This window comes from Mycena indigotica (genome assembly GCF_014461135.1).
Source record: "Mycena indigotica strain 171206Taipei chromosome Unknown Mind.scaff0007, whole genome shotgun sequence".
Lineage (NCBI taxonomy): Eukaryota > Fungi > Basidiomycota > Agaricomycetes > Agaricales > Mycenaceae > Mycena > Mycena indigotica.
In genome coordinates, this window is record NW_023503006.1 from 2,493,308 (window position 1) to 2,512,922 (window position 19,615).

Genomic DNA, 19,615 nt, shown 5'->3' on the forward strand with positions numbered 1-19,615 from the left:
TTTTACACAGCCAGCACCCCCCAGAGCAGTGCGTCTTCCCCCGATAAGCCCCACATAACGAAACTGATCAAAGATTACTAGATTCAAGGACCGTCTGTTGTCCTGGGAGCAGAACAAAGATGCGCCGTTGTTGAATATGGCGAGTATAGTTTGGTACTGGAGCCAACTCCTCGATGGGGCCACTCCGCCCACCGACCCGCAGGCTTCTCCGCTGCTCTACCCGTCACATACCGGACTCCCGCCCGTCGTCATCCAGATCGCCGGTCTTGATCCGTTACGCGATGAAGACATGTTATATGCCGAGCTGTTGCGCAAAGCGGGGGTCAGAACAAGGACTTTTGTGTACCCCGGCGTTCCACATGCGTTCAATTACCTCTCTGCGACAATCAAGTCTTGTGTAGGACATTCCATGCCATGCCAAAACTTGCCCGTTCATTTTTCCCATTTCTAGATCAAATACGAAGAGGACTATCGCGACGGACTCCGCTGGCTGCTCGCAGGAGCGCCAGAGTAAGACTCGAAAAAAAACGTAGTTACAAGTACAGAGAACAGAGTGAGTGCGCGAGTATACAATGTGCAAAGAACGAATACCAAGACTATTGGGGACGTAATGAGAGTGCAAGACGGAGAGAGCAATTAGGAGAGTGAGTATATTCTAGGCGTCCAACGAAATGCTATGGCCGAGGCGGTATAGCGAGTAAACCACCGAGAAGAACCCAAGAGAGCAGGAGCGCTAGAATTGCAGAGCGGACGACAATCTCCCACTGCCCGCGGACCACCACCTCGCTCAGAATCGGGGTGAGCGGGACAGCGAAAGCGGGGACAGCGCGCACGTAACGTAGGTGTTTCTTCACCGTGGTTATGTCTGGCCGGTGTCTCGATTCGGTAGCATATTTTGGTTCTGAGGGCACTTCGGCTGTCGTAGGCGGGACCCATTGTGGCGCACATTTTGTTTGCATGCGCCCAATGAAACCTTGGAGGGAGAGTGTTGGCTTGGGCACGTGACGAGGATGGCGGGGCAGCGCATCAAAATCGAATGGCGAAAGCACCTGTCTTTCTTCTGGTAGCTTTTCAAGCTCCTCTTCGTAAGGATACGGATGGATAAACCCCGCAGTCGGCACGAACCCGTCCTCTGGCTCTTTTATCTCAATTGGAGGTGGGGGTGGGAGAACGATTGCATCGGCAGCCACGGGGTTGGTTGCTGGCCCGTCAACGTCGTCTTCGTCGTAGTACGCTGGCGAGACATAAATGTCGTCTGACTCATCGGAGCACACGCTATGCGACTCGAAGCTGGCTTGTGATGAATTTGAGGGTTCTACGTGGGCAGGTAAGGGGTGGGTGATTCGTGGCGGCGGCGGTGGGGGTGATGGGAGCGCAGGTAAGGGCTTGGATATGGGCGGCCGGGAAAGCTCAAACTTCCTCAGCTGACGGAGGTCACCAAAAATATAAACTCCAATGCAGACACCGTGGAGACTGGCCAGCAGGGTTGTCAGCCCCATCCACATGCCGGGAAAAGACGTCAGTCTGAGCCATCTTGAATGACCACCAGCCAGGTTGTAAACGATCGGAATGACCGCGCCGATGCTGAAGAAAACGACCCCAGCTGTCATTCCACAGAAGGCGCGACTGTTTCCAACATTTGAGAGCTGGGCGAGGACAAACCGCTCGAGGCTGTCTTGCAGCATTTTCCTGATCTCGATCGCGATGGGAGTGAAGACAGCAGGGTCGGGGTGAGGTGATCCGTCAACGGCGTGAAATGGTGCGAGTGTTGCTGACGGCACATTGAGCTCATATACTGCGTTTGGAGTGAAGAAGGTCTGTTTGGCGCGGGCGAAGAAGTGGGCAAGCGAGTTGCGCGGGAAGGGGTCGTAGTAGGAGTCCGAGTCACTACGGGCAACCCATTGCTTGTAGCGTAGTGTGTATTCTTTGAGCCAGAGGATGAAGTAACTAAATGTGTCAACGACGCGTCAAGAAAGGGCTAGATTGATTAGACTCACAGGTTCTCGACAGAATCCTCGCAGTAGAGCAGCCATTCCTACAACAGAAGTGAGGCGAGTGGTTGTGGTGCTGTTGCCCGCATACCTCAAAATCTTTCAGTCCTGAGTTTTGAATGAGCAAAAACCAGCAGATCACAACAAAACACACCCAGCGGTGGAAGATGCCTTCTCTCCAGTATATCGTCCAGCTGGACCCGAAGCGCTGGTGTAACTATAGCCAGCCCCATCAGTTCCGTCCCGACTTCTCTTTTTGCTGCCCTTACCACTACAAGACCGCGCTTTCCCAGCTGGCGGTGGGGGATTGCACAATCGAAACTAAGTAGATTTTTGATCAGCCAACTTGAATAATGGCGAGGCGAGGCTCACAGGAAGAGAAAGGAGCGACTTCAGGGATATGTCTGTTGTTGTCGGTCGAGACTGCGGCTGGGCAAGGGTCATGGATGGTGGGAGAAGGCAGACCGAAGCGACGAAACGAAGTCTTACCTAAATGTAGGTGCCCATTACCTTACCTCGCTCGCCAGGGGCCGAATTCGCGATGTCAAGTATAAATTAAAAAGCGTGACCCGCAAAACGGGCAACTTGGCTCGCGCCGCTGCTACCCGTTCAAGCTGTCTACTATAGCACTTCCTTTCGACACTTTCTAAGTAGTCGTCATCGGCGGATTACGGGGCCTATTCCGTAGGTAAAACAAGCTCCTTTTTGCTACGCAACTCGATCGTTCTGGCTCAGACCAATCGGTCACACGTGACGTAGCGCGACGTGTTCTCCGCCCATGGTCTGGCCACCGTCGTTTCGCTCAAAAAGGCCTCGGATGCTCTCTCTTCCCCAGCCATGCCTCTCTATTTTGAACCATTTTTCGACCTTGACCGTGTAAACGAGGCATTCAGGACACATGCAAACGCCTTTAATTCATTGATTGACGGGGCCAGTGGCGCAGCAGGCTTGTCCCCAAGGCAAATATTAAATATTTCCCTAGTTTAACGATTGTTGACGCTTCCACCCAGAGTCGACTTTCGGGAAACTCCCACTGGCACCGTCACCGCGACCTTCGAGCTGCCCGGCTTCCCCAAAGAGAGCATCCACATCGACGCCTTCCCCGGCCGGCTCCGGATATCGGCCGATCCCGGATCAGATAATCAATTGCATCGTCGATATGGTCAGTTCTCGAGGACCCTGCATCTGCCGCTGGGAGTAACCGTTCGTCGCTCCACACTTGGATTTGAATTCGTTTCTTCTTCTTACGCTTGGACAGGAAGATCAAGTCAAAGCCAGCATGGAAAACGGCGTGCTGAGCGTAACATATCCCAAATCCACCCCACATATGCCCCCCAAGAAGATCGAAATCGCATGAGGATTGAGACCTCTGTACCACCACCGCATGTATTTTACTGTGTAACACCAATGGAAATCTGCTTTGTACTTGTAGAATTCCTTCAGTGTCAGGTAAGTTTGTTGCGTATGGCTTCGAGGTTAGGTTTGGTGCCGGATAGAGTACACTCGAACAAGACAGGAATTGCGCTCGATGCTGGTCAAAAGACATCTGATCCGCTCCTACGGTAATCTAAGATCCGATCACTGGATGAGGCTTCAATTTTGAGTGCCATTGACCGAGAGAGAAGATGAAATGTTCAGTGTCTACTTTACAGCGTGATGAAAAGATACATGACCGTCTATGCTTATAGTTTTACAACACCGCAACTTCCCACTCATGCCGCGACATAAGCATTCGTTTTCCCCGACAACTCGGCTTGCCGTTCCAGCGCGCTGGGGGCGTCTAGTCGGGGCATCATCACCTCTACCAACTGGATCTTGTCTGCCGCCGCAAACTCGTTGTTGTCCAGCAGGGCGCTCAACTCTGCCTTGTTGTGGACGGTATACGACTTGGACTTGGTGCCATCCGCATCACCCAGGACCCCAAGCAGCCCGGTCCACTTCCACGGCGCAATGTCATTGTACTTGCGTTCTTTTCCGTGTAGGAAGCGCTAGAGATAACTCAAGTTAGAAGCCGGCAATTAACGGCGCCACAAGTCGCCGCACCTCGATGGTATATCCGTCGTTGTTCAACACAAAAATGATCGGCTTCAGACCATGGCGTATCATCGAGGAAAGTTCTTGCACTGTCAATTGCAGCGAGCCATCGCCGATGAAGAGAATAGTCCGCCCAAGGCCGACATCTTGGGCAGCAAATGCGGCACCGAGTGTGGCTCCGGTGGTCCAACCAATCGAGCCCCACAGAATTTGCGCCAGGAAGACAGAGTTTTCGGGTAATGGAACATCCAAGATACCAAAGCTCGACGTTCCTATGCTACTGTGAGCAAGGATAATTGGAAGCGAAAAACACACGGACCCGTCTCGGCAAGTATGACATCTTTGGGTTTGAAGAACTGACCCATGCGTGGCCAGAACCACGCCTGACTGATGATGTCGTTGTTTTCTTGTGGAAGAACGGCAGTGAAGGGAGGAACAGCAACCTGGCGCTTGGCGGGTTGTAGCCGGGAGGTTAGTTGGGGTAGCAGCTCCTTCATCCCGATACCACCAAAGGCAGCAAACTGCACTTTCGTATGATCTGAGTGGAACTAACGAAATAATGTAAGCTTTCTCAAGCCATCCAAATGATGTACGAACCTCAACGGTGCGAGGAGTAGGTATCGAGTACGTGAAGTTTCCGGTGTTGAAATCGCTCTTCAAGCATCCGATGGAGAGAATGAGTTTGGCGGATTCGACCTTTTCTTTGATCTCAGGGTGGCTGATTGAACCGACGTAGATCTACAGCAAGTTCAAGCGGTGAAGAGCACGATCAGAGCATAGCTTACACCACCATATCGTTCGTAGTTTTCAGAGACGGAGGTTTTGCCCATCGGAGCGGAGTAGACCGGGAAACCGGTTTTCTTGATCAGCTCGTTCACCTCTTCACGGACATCATGGCGGATCGCACAAGCGTCGACCAGGACAACAACGTCGTCGTCAGCCTCCTGAACGAGCTTCACGATTTCGTCAATCACGAAGGTCTGGACATCAGGGTCATTGGGCGGCGGCAAGCGGGAGAGCGGTATCTTGAGCCGGGCAGACGATATTTTCTCGTAGACCAGATTTGTTGGCAGTGTGAGGTAGACTGGGCGGGCGCGGGTAATGCAGTCGGTCAACACGCGGTCGATTTCCGCTGCCGCGTTTTCTTTGCTGGTGAGGATGGCTTGCGAGATGGAGAAGTTTTCGGCGGCCTTGATGTAGGCGTCATAGCTGAGAAGATTGAGTTTAGACAGGTGCCAGAACCCCCAACCAACTGACCGTCCATCCCCGAGTGTATGATGTAACATCGGCTTCGTCTTTTGCTGGGCCATGCTGGGCACACCTGCGATATGGAGCACGGGGACCATCTCAGAGAAAGCGCCAGCAATGCCTTTTACTCGTTTCAGAATAGATCATAGGGGGAGATTGAATGGTCAACTCACCATTGGTCGCGCTCAGCTCGCCGACTCCAAAAGTAGTCAAAACGACGCCCAAAGAGTGTTCCTTCACGCGAGCATACCCATCGGCGGCATAAGAGGCATTAAGTTCATTGCTGGACTTGCGATTAGCATATGGCGCGAAGTGCTGGAAGGAGGACGAACCAATTGCCGACCCAGTCGATTGTAGGATGGTCCTCAACCAGATCCTGAATCTTCTAAGAATCGCCAAATAGAAACGCGACATTAGAAACGAACAAGGAATCCGAGATTGAAGTCTCCAGGCACGCCAAACATTTTCTAAGACCCGCCATGAGTAACGGGGATAGGGCGGACACGTCGTACGCACTGTTACTTTGAGCTGCTCCAATCTAGTGAGTAGATATTGGCCAATGTAGACGGGTTCCGAGCCATCTTTAACTTGGAGGTGTTCGACTTGCAGGCGAAGTCGATTTACTTCGGCTTGTAGGGACGATTCGGAGGCCATGGTGGTTTATCGATAGTTCTGAATCTTTCTGGGTGAGACTTTTTATACGCCCCGGCTTCGGCGTCAACTTCTAGACCCAGACCAGCTTACATCATGCTCATTTCTGTGAGGCTGTAGCAGTGGGCGAACCAGAGATTGTCCTGGCGGGCCTGGACCACTCACAAGCATGCCTTCCGCGATAGCGAATGGCACGAAGAGTTGAGTGTCGTTGTTTTCGGTTGAGAGTCTAGACTGATCTCGGCCACAAACGGTGATGCAGTTACAAGTTCGATGTCCATTGGCTACAGATGCTTGGATAGATAGTCTACAATTGGCTAATATTTGTTGATTTAATGCAATACTTTGAGCCTTTCGGCCATGCCCTCAAAAAAGGCGAATCCATCCTGGAAACAAAGTCAAACTAGACTCGCGCAAAAATGGACGTCTTGACGAACCTTGGTCACAGTTCGACCGTTGCTTTTGTTTGTCACTTGTCCAAACCTCTCCGCCATCTGCGCCAGTTCTTTGTTGCTACGAGCAGTTTGCACTTCGCGTCGCAGACTCGCCACAACACCTAGCTTCACATGGGCTGGCTCCTTGTCTTGCTGTATGCTTTTATCGGACGACCGTTGTTTCGACGTTCGTAGTGGGAGCATGAAAACTGATGGGTCGGACAGCTGTTTACAAAGTGTGTCAATGAACGCAAAGCCCTCCTTCGTTAGAGTCCTTGAAGAGTTGGACTTGAGAATACCCACAAACTCTAACACGCATTGTGCCAGTGTTGAATTATCAGTGGCATCCTCTGCGCGTTTGACCAGTTTCATGAGTTTGTGCGCTTTCGGTGTCAAATGTGGAGGTGGAATCGTGTTGTCGCCCTCTTCTGAGTCGCTACTGATGTCAATGACTTCCAGGCTCTTTGTCGAATCATCTCGGGCTGCTGCTTTCGCTCTTCGGACAGCTTCATCGACTATTGCACGATCACCTATTCTGACTTCGCCCAGATCAAGATTTGTCAAATCATTGAGGATCCGTGCCATTTCGTCTGGCGGTGGAGCCTGGCTACGACGCGGGCCAGCTCTTGGATGAATTTTCTGCGCAGCATTCAGTTTCCAATGACAGCACCAGCATGAAACATACATTCTCCACTGGTGGCCAGACAAAATCATCCTCCTCAGGGAAACCAGAGTCAACCGCTAGATCCTTGAACACCTCTCGCCACCTTTCGTAGTCTGGGCATTCGGAGAATTGCAGGCCTCGGGAATAGCGTAAAAAGTCTTCGAATTCTGGTGGTAGTCCCCGGCAGAGGTCTTCAGGTCGAGCGGCTTTCTTCTCCTTCTTCAAACGGTCGTGTGCTTCGTCGGTCTTGGGCACTCCGTTTCTTGTCCATGGCAATCCTCGGGGAATGAGTAGGTGAATGAGCATAAGGGCTGCTGCCTCCAAGTCGTCGCGGCGTGTAGGAACTAGGCTCGATGAGACATGGTAATCAGTAAAGTTGCTGTTGTTATACCTCTTCCACGACAATGCACACCAACAGAACTATCTTCGAGGTCAGAAAGCTCTGAATGCAGAGGTAATGACCACCTACGAAAACCAATAATTCCCGATAAAATCTCTGGAACAAATCATCAATACGCTGGATACGTAAATAAGACTGCTACTCGCCGTTTAGCCCTTGAATCCGAAATATGGCGATTCCTACGAGCCGGTGTAAGGCTAGAGAAATGTCCAAATAGAAGACACTGACGTGTATGGGTCGATATAACGTTTGCTAAAGCCAAAGTCAATCATATAGATCTGCAAATGCTGGTTTTTAGAGAATAAGGGAGAGCCATGAGACACGCACAATGTGGTCGTTTGGCGGTAGACCGATTACACAATTCCCGAGTTGGATGTCTCTGTGTAGAATGCCTCTACTGTGCATAAACTCTAGCCGCGAAATCTGACATCGGGGTTAGCCCTGCGAGGAGGGCAGCTAAAGAGACTCACGAGTTGCATCGCGAGAGAGCAGACAGAACTCAGTTCCATCGTCTCCTGGCCACTTTTCCGATAAAGCGAGTCCAGCGATGGTCCCAGGAGGTCAATCGCCAGATAGTCCCACTGCCCCTCTACCCCGCAAGCCCAGAGCGTGGGCATTCCGACGCCGCCTTGCAGTGATGGATAAAAACTTCGCTCATATCGGTTGGTGGGGCATTCGTGATTGACATGCTGCACCTTCAGGGCAACAATATCACCCGAGTGGATGTGTGTGGCTCGGTATATAGATCCTGAAGAAGTGAGCTACTAGAAATCGAGTCGCGTGGGGCGCGCACCTGAGTAACCCGAGCCCAAATTCTCGCCGAGATAGTAATTGGCAAGATATCGGGGTATTGCGTCTCCCATCAGAGGCAAAAGCGCTTTAGCCAAGTGTAATTATTTGCGCTCGCCGATACTAAAGGCGACAAGCGAGGATCGCGAGGAGGATGAGAGCACTGAGAAGAGTTGGATTGCGCACACGTGACCTGGAAATGTGACTTCACGTGATGTGTGACACTCGTGTGTTATAAACAGGTAAGTATTATTCTACTGTTCTTACTTTAGAAGGTGGCCTTATATTCTAGTGATTGACAAAGCTATCGTGACGGGGAACGCTATGAGAGGCGACAGGCCGTATGAAAACGTTAAGATTCGTGAGACTTGAGCATCCTCATCTTGAGGCAGCTTCGCCCTGGCACCAGTGTGTGAGTTCCAAGGCTTTAGGTTTAAGAAACAAAGCAAAATACATGACAGCGACCGCGGAAAGCGTTAAAGCTGGCGGACCAACGTTCGACATGCACAACACATAGCGTAGCATTGGATCACTCCCCTGAGGAAACTGTTAAAGGTAAATAAGCACTAAGGCTGGACCAACCAGAAGAGTGGGCCATCTCAGAGTGAGATAATATATCACGCCGATGGACAATGCTGGAGCCACCACGAAGCGGTAGGTGAAAAGCCAAGCTAAAAGTATTGGCTTGACACTGGAACCCTTCTTCGAATACAAGCTGGCACCCACTACCAATGAACTAATGAGCAAAGAGATCCAATAGGAGGTTACTCCTTACAAACAAGCATTTGCAACGCACTAAAGAGTTTTCCTATGGTGTTGATGCTATCCGCAATACTGGGCCAGGATTAGAATTTAAGTGCCACATCGAAGTGAGAAGAAGGCGCACGGAGACAGCACACCGGTACCAAAAAGATTGGCATGAAACCAGGGTATGAGACCAAATATTAACGCGAGCAGGCCACCCGCTAGAGGCGGGTTGAGAATTCGCACGATACTCTTTATTGAATGAGGAGTAGCTTCGAGCCGTTGACGAAATGACGAGGGTAGAGGCTCATCCTCTGGTAGGGCAATACGCCCATTTTCAGGTAATAAATCCTGCTCCTCTTCTTCTGGTCCGTTCCCGTAGGAGTGCATCTGTACCTCGGTCTCGGGAACTTTCATAAGATCTAGGGTGTGTGTTCAGAACCAAGTTCAGGCATGAGCTAATCGCTTACAAGGTCCAATTGCAAAACGCGCAAGATTTCCGACGAGTGCGTTGATGAGGATATAGACCCTTCCAGACCTAGCCATGGATGTTCAGATCTGTAGGGAAGGATAGCAAAGCGAACCTGACGACGCTTTCCAGAGGTCTCTCTGGGGTGACCAAGGGGTCAAGGCCACCTGTTGCAGCCAACGCGCCGAGTAAAAGGAGCGGAAGCGATGTGACCTAGAAGGAAATCGTCGTCAGACGGTAATACAAGGAGACTGCCGACATTGTTGAATATGAACATTGGGATGCTATAGGCAATCTTCAGCAGCGAGTTTGAATGCAACATTGACCAACAGATGTCGCGGCATTCCCAGTGTTCGAGACAGAATTGCCGCCAGTAAAGCGATGCTTTGGAAGAAGAGTGACAGCGGGATGATGGGCCAATCTTCCCCCCGATGTCAGAGAGAACAAGGAAGTGTAGACTAGCCATACAACTCCTCAAGTTGTGCGCTGTCGCCAGCGGCCCAATCTCGGTGAATAAAAGGGCAGGTAAAAAGAGTTTCGTGCATAATTGAGTGACGTTCTGCGGGCTGACGTTCAAGTCGCGGCTGTGATTGAAGCCTCAGGATTCATACATACGTGCTCTCCTTCGGCCGAAATGAAGCTAAATCTCCGTAGAATGTAGCCGTAAACCAGGACAAGGAGAACAGAGATTGATGCTTTGCTAGAGGAGACAAGGCCCTCTAGCAATTCGGAGGACATGGTGGCGGAAAGACTGTCAAGTCAATGACGCCTCCATTTGATGGGTGTAGGGCACAGACATTCTCTATCACTTGACCACGACGATATCGTTTCTACCGTTCGTCAGACAGGAGCAGGGTTAACATAGAGAGGGCCGGGTTGATACCCTTGGTCCACAACTCCACACGAGGAAAGGAATTGATCGTCGTTTTTGCGCTAAAATTCCAAGCTTTTTGGGGCCTCAGAAAGCGAAGTTTTATCGAAGCGATATCGAACCACTTGTCGCTAATCCAGTCCAGCTGCCCGACAACTGCCATTCCCGTGGAAGTAGACTGACGAACAAAGACTCGATGTTGCCTGGGCAGTGGCGTACATAATATTCTTTGGGGCGGGACCTATCTTTTTTTGGAAATTGGCATGATGCCACAAAATGAATTTTAGGTTTCCCGCTTGCGCTCAACCTCCACCACTCTTTCTCTTTATCTAGACCATAGACGGGCGTTTGTCCACCACTCGCCCTTAGACCACCATGGCCACCCAAAAGACGCATGAACAAGGCGTATATGTCGTTCCAGACGTTACAATAAAGCAACTGCTCAACGCTATCCCCGCTCACTGTTTCAAGCGGTCGGCACTGCGTTCCTCAGTCTACATGTACGACTCTCGCCTTTCCGACTCCTTTCTTTTCACTCACCCTTGTTAGGTTTTGGAATATGTTCGTCGTCCTGGCTTGCTACCAAGCAGCCAAACTAGCGGATGCGTTCGTTAACCCGCAAACCCTCTCGCTTCCGCATCCCGCTCTTTATCCTTTTGCTCGTTTCTCTATCTGGGCTCTCTATGGATTCTGGGCGGGTCTTTTCGCCACTGGTCTTTGGGTGCGATTGTCGTCGTCCTCTTTTCTCCATTTGTCTCAATTCTTCCACTAGGTCGTGGCACACGAGGCTGGACATCAAGCATTTTCTGAGTCCAAGACCATCAACAACACTGTCGGTTGGATTCTTCATTCTGCGTACGCCGCTGCATTCCGTCTTTCAATCACACGTTACTTACTTTGATCAGACTCGGTGTCCCGTACCACTCCTGGAGAATTACCCATGCTAAACACCACGCTTCGACTGGCCATATGACGCAGGACCAGGTCTTTGTTCCCCGAACACGCTCTCAAATGGGTCTCCCACCTCTCGACCCTAAGCGTGACGACCTGCTTGGCGCCAACGTGTCTGAGGAGGTCAAGAAAGAAATGTGGGAGGCATTGGGCGACTCTCCTCTTGGGGCAACGTTTGGCTTCATGTCTTACCTTGTGTGCTTGCTACTTCCCGAAATTACCAACAATTAACTTGAGTTTTAGGTCATTGGCTGGCCACTTTACCTCATCATTAATGCTTCGGGGCAAGCTCGATATCCCAAAGGAACGAATCGTACGCGTTCAGTCTACCTTATCGCCGCATTAGCCAATAACAGGTTTTAGACTTCAACCCGAATGCCGCCATGTTCTCTCCTCATCACTACCGTCAAATTATAATGTCTGATGTTGGTATCTTCTTGTGGTTTGCGGGTATTGCCGCTGCAATCAACACCTGGGGTTGGGCGACATTTATGGTCGTGTATGGAGTGCCTTATCTCTGGTTTGTTTCCTTTTCCGCCGTTCTCGCTAGTGAGATTTACCAGTTTCATCAGGGTAAACCACTGGCTCATCTTGATTACCTTCCTTCAGCACACCGACCCTCTTCTTCCTCACTACCGGGCATCTGAGTTTACTTTCCCTCGTGGAGCTCTCTCGACTCTCGATCGGAGCCTCATGGGCGACTTGGGAAGCGTTATGGGCTGGATCGGCGCCCATGCCACGTTCGTTTCCCTCCATTTCCGTTGCTGCACGCTCTCATATCGGAATCCAGTCTTGGTATCTCGGAAACCCATCTTCTCCATCACGTCTGCAGCAAGATTCCTCACTACAACGCGTATGCCCAGTTAATTCTATTTGTTGTCAATTCTTATACCCTTCCAGTTGGGAGGCTAGCGCCGCTCTGCGAAAAGTTCTCGAGCCAACGGGAATCCGTCTGGATGGCGCCCCGGGCGGCTGGAGTGAAATGTACCGTGTCTACAAGGAGTGCAAGGTCCGGTTGTTATTTCTTCATAACCTGTCGCCATCTGATCGTTGCTGTCTAGTTTGTCGAGGACGAAGGCGATGTCATCTTCTACAAGAACGCGCACGGGGTTGCTCAAATGCGTCCCATGTTCAACGACCTCACCGCCAGCGATTCGGGTATTGAGGTCGACAGATATTGATTACCCGTGTATTGTTCACTGTAGACTGTTTGGTTGCCTGCTTTCGCCCTCGATACTTTAATTCAACGCATTTTGTACTCCTTTCACGGTGTCGTGACCTTTAACATTGATGGAGATGACCTCGATATGGTTAGGACCCAGCTTCTTTAAGCTTTTTTGGGGAGCTTCTTCAAGTTTGTGTCTTGGACTTCCGAATCTGTCAAAGCGACTCTGGTGTGGTTATGAAGGGTATCCACAGATGTGTTTATATTGCCATTAGGAACAGTGTTAAGGATACAGCTTGGTCGTGACGCAAGAGAAATGAGACCCATACATCGAGTTTGGGGCAGCAAAGTGAGAGAGTACGTGGAGAGAGACGGTTCATGCTACAGACGGGGACTGAATCGAACATTACTGGGAGAACTTAGTTGATGGCGTTGTGGCATTGCGTATTCTGGGCATCGCAAGCACTGACGCTGAACCCGGCCCCAGAGTTGGCGGCGTTGGCGCAGGCGTTGTGTTGGATGTCGCACGAACGACCGAGCGCGCCGGCCTTGTTGATGAATTCTGATCCGTTGATGATGAAGCCCTTTCCACCGGGGACGACTGGGGGCGCAGCACCCCCTAGGTTTCCAGTGAAAGTCTGGACGTTTCCACCGGTAGCCGCTGGCGCGGAGTTGGCGGGGGCTTGGGAAGCAGCATTTCCATTTCCACCCTTGTTGGCATTGCCATTTCCACCCTTGTTGGTGTTAGCAGGAGGGGCCTGAGCTTGCCCAGCTCCGCCAGTCGGGGCGACGGAAACCTGTCCACCAGTCGAACCGGCAACAACTCGGCCCTGGTCGTCGATAGCAGCAATGTTGCGGAAGTTCTGCAGGAAATCAAATCAGATGGATTGTTCGCATCATCAAACAGATCAGAACATACAGTCGAGATGCCGAAGAAGCTGTTGAAAATATCGGCGTCGATACCAGTCTTGGGGGGCGCAGCATCAGCAGCAGCCTGAGCCTTGGCGCAAGTAGCCTTCGCAGTAGCATCGGCACCGCAGCTGTTGGTCAGAGTGTCGCAAATGAACTGGGTGATGATCTTGATGGCTTGGGCAGAACCGTGGTTGAACGACTTTTTGTCAACGGGTTGGAAAGAGGTCTCCTTGCGGTTATCGAAGCCAACACCGAACTCAATCTGAGGAACAGAGCATTTGCCTATTGGCTAGTCAGCCAACGATTATTGACGTGAAGGACACATACCAAAGTTACCGATGCCAGAGGACGAGGCAGCTGGGGGAGCGGCGACGGCATTGTTATTCTGGTTCCCTTGGTTGTTGTTCGAAGCCGCATTGTTGTTATTGGCAGGAGGGGCTTGAGCTTGGCCTGCTCCACCAGTTGGGGCGACCGAAACTTGTCCACCAGTCGAACCAGCAACGACCCGTCCTTGGTCGTCAACAGCCGCAATATTGCGGAAGTTCTAGGTCACATCATATCGACGAGATGGAAACACCACATGACGTACCGTGGAAATGCCAAAGAAGCCGTTGAAGATATCGGCGTCAATACCAGTCTTGGGGGGCGCAGCGTCAGCAGCAGCCTGAGCTTTAGCGCATGTGGCTTTGGCGGTCGCGTCAGCTCCGCAGCTGTTAGTCAACGTGTCACAAATGAACTGGGTGATGATCTTGATTGCCTGAGCGGAACCGTGGTTGAACGACTGCTTGTCGACGGGCTGGAACGAAGTCTCCTTGCGGTTGTCAAAGCCGACACCGAATTCGATTTGGGGGACCGAGCATTTGCCTAGTTATGGCTAAGTCGAATTCATTGAGGGAAAAGGCCAAGACACACCAAAGTTGCCGATGTTCGAAGACGATGCGGCCGGGGGAGCAGCAGCAGCACCGTTGTTAGCGTTGGATCCATTATTGTTCTGGTTGCCATTGTTATTAGCTGAACCAGCGTTCTTCGACACGCCGGCGACGGCGGCTTGAATCTCAGCCTCACTTGCGTCTGAGAAAGAAACAGAGTCAACAAATAGCTAGCGGCGATGAAAGGTCAACACGAACCTTCGACAAGCAGGTTTTGGCTGATGATACAGCCGACCGCATCGTTAGCGTCGTCGCAGGTGTTACCCTTGCCGGTGTTGTCGTTCAGGTTACCAGGCGCAAAGGTGCCAGCTTGGAGTGCGTCGAGGGGGTTGCCGCCAACGGATGCAATTTGTTTGGCGATTTCCAGCGTGATGGCCTTGTTAACGGCGGCCGCGTTCGGGGAGGCAGGGTCTTGGTGTTGACTAATGGCTGCGATCTCTGGGTTGACAGCCTTGATACTCTTGCAGGCGGCAGTGGTCGCGCCAACCTTGCCAGAGTTTCGCTCCAGACCACGGTAGATCAATGCATCGACCTGGCCTTGAATGTCGCCAGCAGCTTTGGCGTTTGTGAATGCTTGGTCGGCGGTGGCTTGTTGAAGACAGTCAGGATCCTATCGCCAAATTAAGATCGAGATACGCGAAAAGAAACAAGTGCAAGAACACGCACGGCGATTTTGCCGAGTCCTTGCGAGGCAGCCGCGTTTCCGAGAAGGCCGAAAACGGAGTCGACAATGCCGGCTGGGTTGTTCTTCACTAAGCTTGCTTGTACGGATCTCAAAAATTTCTCATGTGAATGCTCCTGAGGCACTTCACGGCGAATGGGCAGAGCCAATGATGAAGAAGAGAAAAGGAGGGCAAGGAGCACGGTCTTGTAGGACAGCATGTTGAAAAGATGGGTGTTGTCCAGCAGAACGAGATTTCGAATGAAAGTGGGTGCAAAAAGAAAGGACCTATCGAGAAACTATGAGAAAAGACAAAGAAACCCATTGCAAGAAACTTACCAAGAACCAAGTTGATACGACGAAACAACAAGAACCTGTCTTGACTGGCAAAGACACAGGAGGGAGTTGAGAACTAAAGAACTCTGAAAGAGAAGCTCGTCTTTTAAAGCGCGCTCGCGTAGGAACCGGACGCAATAAAATGGTCTAAAAAGATCTTCCATGATGATGGCATCGTCGGTTACCGTTGGTCGCTAGGGAAATTAGACGCAGGCACACAACACCACAATCCATGCGAGAAAAACGTTGAAGCGGACCCAATTATTCCCTATACGACACCCCTTGGTCCGACATAGCCGCCCCTATTTAGACTTTTGAGTCTCGATCCAAAGTTCTTGCCAAAAAGATTTCTCAACAACGAGCGCAGTGGACTGACAATGATATGTCAAAGCAACCCGGGCTGCTGGCTCCGAGGTTTGCCCGCGGAAATGAGCGATCCGCTTGCTTGCACAACATCGAAAACGTCAGAATAATGGTCGGTGCATAATGAAAAAGGGCCGTATAAATGGCGGCCGACTATACAGGAGGAAGGGGGGGGATCAAAGACGTCAGGGTTGGAACTTGACGGAAACACTCGGTGGTTGTAGGATGTTGTGGTCAGCTTCGGATAAGCACCAATCGTTCACAACGAGGCGGGGTTTTGGAACCATCTATCTTCGAGGGGAGTAGTAGAGACAAAACCTATATCCGAACACCGGGAGTTGTACTGTCTTTCTTGGACAATGCATGGATGTCTTGTTCTTTGGTTACTCGTTAGTGATTTCGATTTACCAAGAAATCGCGGTGACTTACGCATTCCCCATACGTGCGAACGCATGTCCACAAATTCTGGTGATAGCGTCAGAAAGACACGACGTCTTCGAGTAATTTGCTCACCACCATGGAGTCCGTCATACAACTGTTTGACCTCTGAGCGGAGTTTGGATAGATCTTCCTTCCGGGCGGTCTTGTCAGCCAAGGCTTTCTGATCCTTCTCAACGGCCTCAATCCGCCTAATATGCGTGGAAATCTATACCACATTGGGTGAGTTCAGGCCAGAAAATGGAAATGAACTGAACCTGTTCAGTGCTCTGCTTCAATTCATCGACGCTTGCCTGAAGAGCCGCTGAAGCCGTGTTGTATTGATCAAGAAGGTTGTAAGCAGCAACAGATGCCGCAAGAGAGAAGCCAGCGAGAAAACCGACTATACTGAGCCAAGTAAATGAACTGAAAGTTGATGCTGAACATTACAGAGCTGACCCTCCACGAACAGCGCCAACTGGTTTTTTCTGGGGGGTCGGAACGCCGACATCGGCCACCACCACCTCCCTACATGTTCTAGAGGTAGAAAAAGGGCGGGACCGTGCTGGAGTTGCACGCAGGGCGCGAGCCGTCACAGTCCGCAAAGAAGACATGGGTTTGTGTGACAAGCGTGACTTGCGATGTCCTCCAAACGACAAGCAGAGGAACAGTCAGGTCGCGACCGCAAGCGACAAAAGCTCAAAGATGCGCGTACAATTCCGGTTCAGCCAAATGCTACCGCTGGACCCTCCACAGCTCCTACCATTGTTCAGGGTGTGTTGTGGAAATCAGCTCACCTGTCCAAAGTTGATTGTGAATAGGGAAACGTTTGCCTGCGACCCTTGATACCGAGAAATTTGCAGATGCGCGACAATTTGAGATCAAGGCAATGCACACTTCAATGAAAAGCGCAAAGTTTGGCTCATCGACTCTCGCTTCGTTCGTTTCTCATTTTATGAAGTGATTCCGCAACCCACCGCACATGGCAAACTCTTCCTCGTGCTCTTCGTCGCAGAGCCGCCAGTCATAATATTCGACGAATGCCAATCCGTCTTCGGGATAAGGCGCGTCAGGAGGTTTGTACATTTGTCGTGCAAAACTACGGCAATATACTCAGATCCTGTCCAGATGAAGGATACTATTCTCAAACGGAAACCTTTGGCACGCCTCAGACCAAAACACGGCAAAGAGAAGAGAGTTGGTCGAACCGAAAGCTTTATCAGACGACAAAGTGAGCAAAAAGTTCATTAGATTCTCTCTACGTGCCATTCATCTCCGAAACAGAGGACAAGTCGTGGCTTGAGACTCATATATGGCACGCGAAGCGCATGCATATGGAGAATATGTGGGGCTATCGTCTCGTGTGTGCCATTGTCTGTGTTTGTTGCGGACTGCTGACGTCTTCGTAGGCTGTGACACCGACTGAGAAAGCATTTCGTCCCTCTCATCGCGCTTCAGTTCACGGATCGATCATACATGACGCGTCTTATTACGCAACATTCCAAATACGCGGGCCTCAGAACATCCTAAACAAGATTTTGACGTTGATTTCAGACCCACAAGACATAGCTCCCCCAGGAGCCCCACGGTGAGTCACTCGCCGAACCAGCAGCGTATAATAAATATTAATTGGCTAGGTACCACTCTGGCTTTCGAACCTGCGAAACTCACATTTACGAACCACACCAATACCCTTATGGATTTGTTGGTACAGCAACTATCATTTGGAAGCCTCGTAACCTTGGCACCGCTCAGCCATTAAGCAAACCCAGCAAGAAGGGCAAAGAAAAGGCATCGGAGGAGCGGACTTCCACTGCAGATATGCGGACTGTCTGGCTACGGTCGCATCCCTCCGTCTCTGATACAGTCTTCACTGCAATCAAGGAGTCTGCTTCTATCGCTCTCGAAGCGGCGCGTGCTACTGCTCCTGAAGACACTGTGTTGGAGGATGTTGGTATTGAGCTTGAAGACATCAGTGGACAGTTGAATGCCTTTGAGATCATGGGGCCCAAGGCTAGCCAGGTTTTAAAAGGCGCTTTAACTCCCATTTCCCAAGACGAAAGAGAGGATTTCAAAAAGGCTAATTGTTTCCATAGTTCATGGTATGCATGGAACTGAGTTTCGTTCACAGTTTTGGCAGTCCATGTCGGATTTGCAAAGTTCTGGTTCTTTGCCTCGCACAATGATTATAGGCTTGAAGGTTCTTGACCCTCGACTCAAGTGCGCCGTCCGCCAAAAAAATCTGATCGTCCCCTCACCTGAACTAGATTTCCTCCGAAAAACGCCAAGCCACAGATAACGAACACAATCGTGCCCATCCAGCCCTCTAGCTCTCTCGCTCAAACAGAACTCTGGGACTCTTCCGTTCGCGACAATATCAGAAAACCACGCTATAAGAAGGCAGACATTGATGAACGACGATCCCAGGTTATTCTAACTCTCTCTCTAATGCTGTTGTCTTCTAACTTGTGCAGCATCTCGTCCCAGGCACCAAACTTGACCCACTACGTCAAGATGACCGTATACCAGTCATGCTCATTCAACGAGCCGTTGAGCAGGATTCCTCGTCTAGTTTGAGTCTTTATGGCTGGACCCTTTTGGTTCCCGCAGGCTGGTCGATGCCCTTCTTCTCATCACTTACCTACACTGGCACAAGAGTTGCCGGGCAACGTGAGCGTCGAGTTCAAGCATTCGAAGCGGGGACTGGCTATTTCCCCCACGATTATCCACTTTGTGCAACCTATGAACAAGTCGCCAAGGAGCGCGAAACACAAGATCGTACGCGCTGGGAGCGCACTCCGCCAGCAAAGCGCCATAATTATGAATCAACTGATACACGCAGTCCTTGGCGAGCCGATTGGGAAGTTGTTCTGGGATTGCAGTCGTCTGAGGCGGATGGTCTAGTCACGACCCAAAGAGAACCAGATGCAGCCGAGAAAGATGTCATTAAACCATGGCTTCTTCGCGGCAGACTCGTTAAAAGTCTTGTGGAGAAGATGATTCAGCCCCACATCAATCCTTCAGTCTCATTATATGACGAACTCAACACTCGTTGTGCTGATCGTGGGCTGCGCATGGCAGCTACCAAACCCGATGCGTTGCTGCAGGGTGCTTTGGTTCGAGTCAAGGTCACGCCGAAGAAGCGAGGAAACCCACACGAATTGGCTGTCATCTACTTTGTCGAGGACGAGGAGATCCAGCTCTGGCAACATCACCCAGCGGACGAGTTTGAAATTGAAGATATAGCTCAAGGCAATGTGTGTAGCTGCCAAGGACTTGAACTGCGCTGATTCCCCGTCAGAAACTTTGGACGACCATACCACCGCAGTCGGACATCATTGGATATGTCACCAGTGGTAATTTCTCGTTGTCCCAGGGTAGCGGGTTTGCATTGGGTGCCATCAGTCTGTCGAGTTTGCTTCGTCTCAAACAACAAGCTCTTCGGTTTGATTACCCCTCAGAGAGTGATCACCATACTTACCTTGCCATAGTCTGAAAGCATCCGAAATGGTGGTCAAGATACGAAACCGAGATGGTCAAATGTGTCGTGCGGCTTACATAAGAATGCTGGACTAAGTAGGCGTAT

At 50.9% G+C, this 19,615-nt stretch overlaps 9 protein-coding genes across 9 annotated transcripts; 3 read left to right on the plus strand and 6 right to left on the minus strand.

Moving 5' to 3' along the window:
- Window positions 1–674: 674 nt before the first annotated feature.
- Window positions 675–2,435, minus strand: MIND_00855600 (uncharacterized protein; the record flags this gene model as incomplete). The annotated part of the gene is made up of 6 exons (XM_037365219.1): window positions 675–1,947; window positions 1,998–2,035; window positions 2,083–2,099; window positions 2,146–2,208; window positions 2,261–2,312; window positions 2,364–2,435. 6 exons carry the CDS (start codon window positions 2,433–2,435, stop codon window positions 675–677), a joined length of 1,515 nt encoding a protein of 504 aa, XP_037218461.1.
- Window positions 2,436–2,828: 393 nt separating this feature from the next.
- Window positions 2,829–3,348, plus strand: MIND_00855700 (SHSP domain-containing protein; the record flags this gene model as incomplete). Its single annotated transcript, XM_037365220.1, has 3 exons — window positions 2,829–2,950; window positions 3,002–3,194; window positions 3,250–3,348. The coding sequence occupies 3 exons, from the start codon at window positions 2,829–2,831 to the stop codon at window positions 3,346–3,348; spliced, it is 414 nt and encodes a 137-aa protein (XP_037218462.1).
- A 355-nt stretch (window positions 3,349–3,703) lies between these two features.
- On the minus strand, window positions 3,704–5,927 carry MIND_00855800 (Pyruvate decarboxylase; the record flags this gene model as incomplete). Its single annotated transcript, XM_037365221.1, has 10 exons — window positions 3,704–3,979; window positions 4,035–4,297; window positions 4,345–4,573; window positions 4,623–4,763; window positions 4,811–5,234; window positions 5,283–5,394; window positions 5,447–5,556; window positions 5,606–5,649; window positions 5,699–5,740; window positions 5,790–5,927. The coding sequence occupies 10 exons, from the start codon at window positions 5,925–5,927 to the stop codon at window positions 3,704–3,706; spliced, it is 1,779 nt and encodes a 592-aa protein (XP_037218463.1).
- Window positions 5,928–6,256: 329 nt separating this feature from the next.
- Window positions 6,257–8,285, minus strand: MIND_00855900 (Dual specificity kinase 1; the record flags this gene model as incomplete). The annotated part of the gene is made up of 9 exons (XM_037365222.1): window positions 6,257–6,310; window positions 6,362–6,997; window positions 7,044–7,366; window positions 7,414–7,487; window positions 7,539–7,601; window positions 7,651–7,700; window positions 7,750–7,845; window positions 7,893–8,170; window positions 8,216–8,285. 9 exons carry the CDS (start codon window positions 8,283–8,285, stop codon window positions 6,257–6,259), a joined length of 1,644 nt encoding a protein of 547 aa, XP_037218464.1.
- A 207-nt stretch (window positions 8,286–8,492) lies between these two features.
- Window positions 8,493–10,162, minus strand: MIND_00856000 (Dual specificity kinase 1; the record flags this gene model as incomplete). The annotated part of the gene is made up of 11 exons (XM_037365223.1): window positions 8,493–8,610; window positions 8,666–8,748; window positions 8,794–8,936; window positions 8,987–9,045; window positions 9,098–9,377; window positions 9,426–9,493; window positions 9,540–9,637; window positions 9,684–9,708; window positions 9,755–9,845; window positions 9,893–9,983; window positions 10,040–10,162. The coding sequence occupies 11 exons, from the start codon at window positions 10,160–10,162 to the stop codon at window positions 8,493–8,495; spliced, it is 1,179 nt and encodes a 392-aa protein (XP_037218465.1).
- Window positions 10,163–10,670: 508 nt separating this feature from the next.
- Window positions 10,671–12,427, plus strand: MIND_00856100 (Oleoyl phosphatidylcholine desaturase; the record flags this gene model as incomplete). Its single annotated transcript, XM_037365224.1, has 10 exons — window positions 10,671–10,795; window positions 10,845–11,016; window positions 11,068–11,150; window positions 11,201–11,441; window positions 11,490–11,559; window positions 11,610–11,766; window positions 11,819–11,986; window positions 12,037–12,099; window positions 12,147–12,255; window positions 12,308–12,427. 10 exons carry the CDS (start codon window positions 10,671–10,673, stop codon window positions 12,425–12,427), a joined length of 1,308 nt encoding a protein of 435 aa, XP_037218466.1.
- A 403-nt stretch (window positions 12,428–12,830) lies between these two features.
- MIND_00856200 (uncharacterized protein) lies at window positions 12,831–15,413 on the minus strand (the record flags this gene model as incomplete). The annotated part of the gene is made up of 8 exons (XM_037365225.1): window positions 12,831–13,274; window positions 13,331–13,605; window positions 13,651–13,867; window positions 13,913–14,187; window positions 14,236–14,394; window positions 14,451–14,862; window positions 14,919–15,201; window positions 15,253–15,413. 8 exons carry the CDS (start codon window positions 15,411–15,413, stop codon window positions 12,831–12,833), a joined length of 2,226 nt encoding a protein of 741 aa, XP_037218467.1.
- A 517-nt stretch (window positions 15,414–15,930) lies between these two features.
- Window positions 15,931–16,643, minus strand: MIND_00856300 (uncharacterized protein; the record flags this gene model as incomplete). Its single annotated transcript, XM_037365226.1, has 5 exons — window positions 15,931–15,989; window positions 16,042–16,077; window positions 16,126–16,258; window positions 16,308–16,437; window positions 16,489–16,643. 5 exons carry the CDS (start codon window positions 16,641–16,643, stop codon window positions 15,931–15,933), a joined length of 513 nt encoding a protein of 170 aa, XP_037218468.1.
- Window positions 16,644–16,670: 27 nt separating this feature from the next.
- On the plus strand, window positions 16,671–19,605 carry MIND_00856400 (uncharacterized protein; the record flags this gene model as incomplete). Its single annotated transcript, XM_037365227.1, has 12 exons — window positions 16,671–16,803; window positions 16,851–16,944; window positions 16,991–17,105; window positions 17,158–17,260; window positions 17,314–17,390; window positions 17,439–17,617; window positions 17,667–18,108; window positions 18,161–18,249; window positions 18,297–18,456; window positions 18,504–19,286; window positions 19,331–19,473; window positions 19,521–19,605. The coding sequence occupies 12 exons, from the start codon at window positions 16,671–16,673 to the stop codon at window positions 19,603–19,605; spliced, it is 2,403 nt and encodes an 800-aa protein (XP_037218469.1).
- Between the last annotated feature and the right edge of the window lie 10 nt (window positions 19,606–19,615).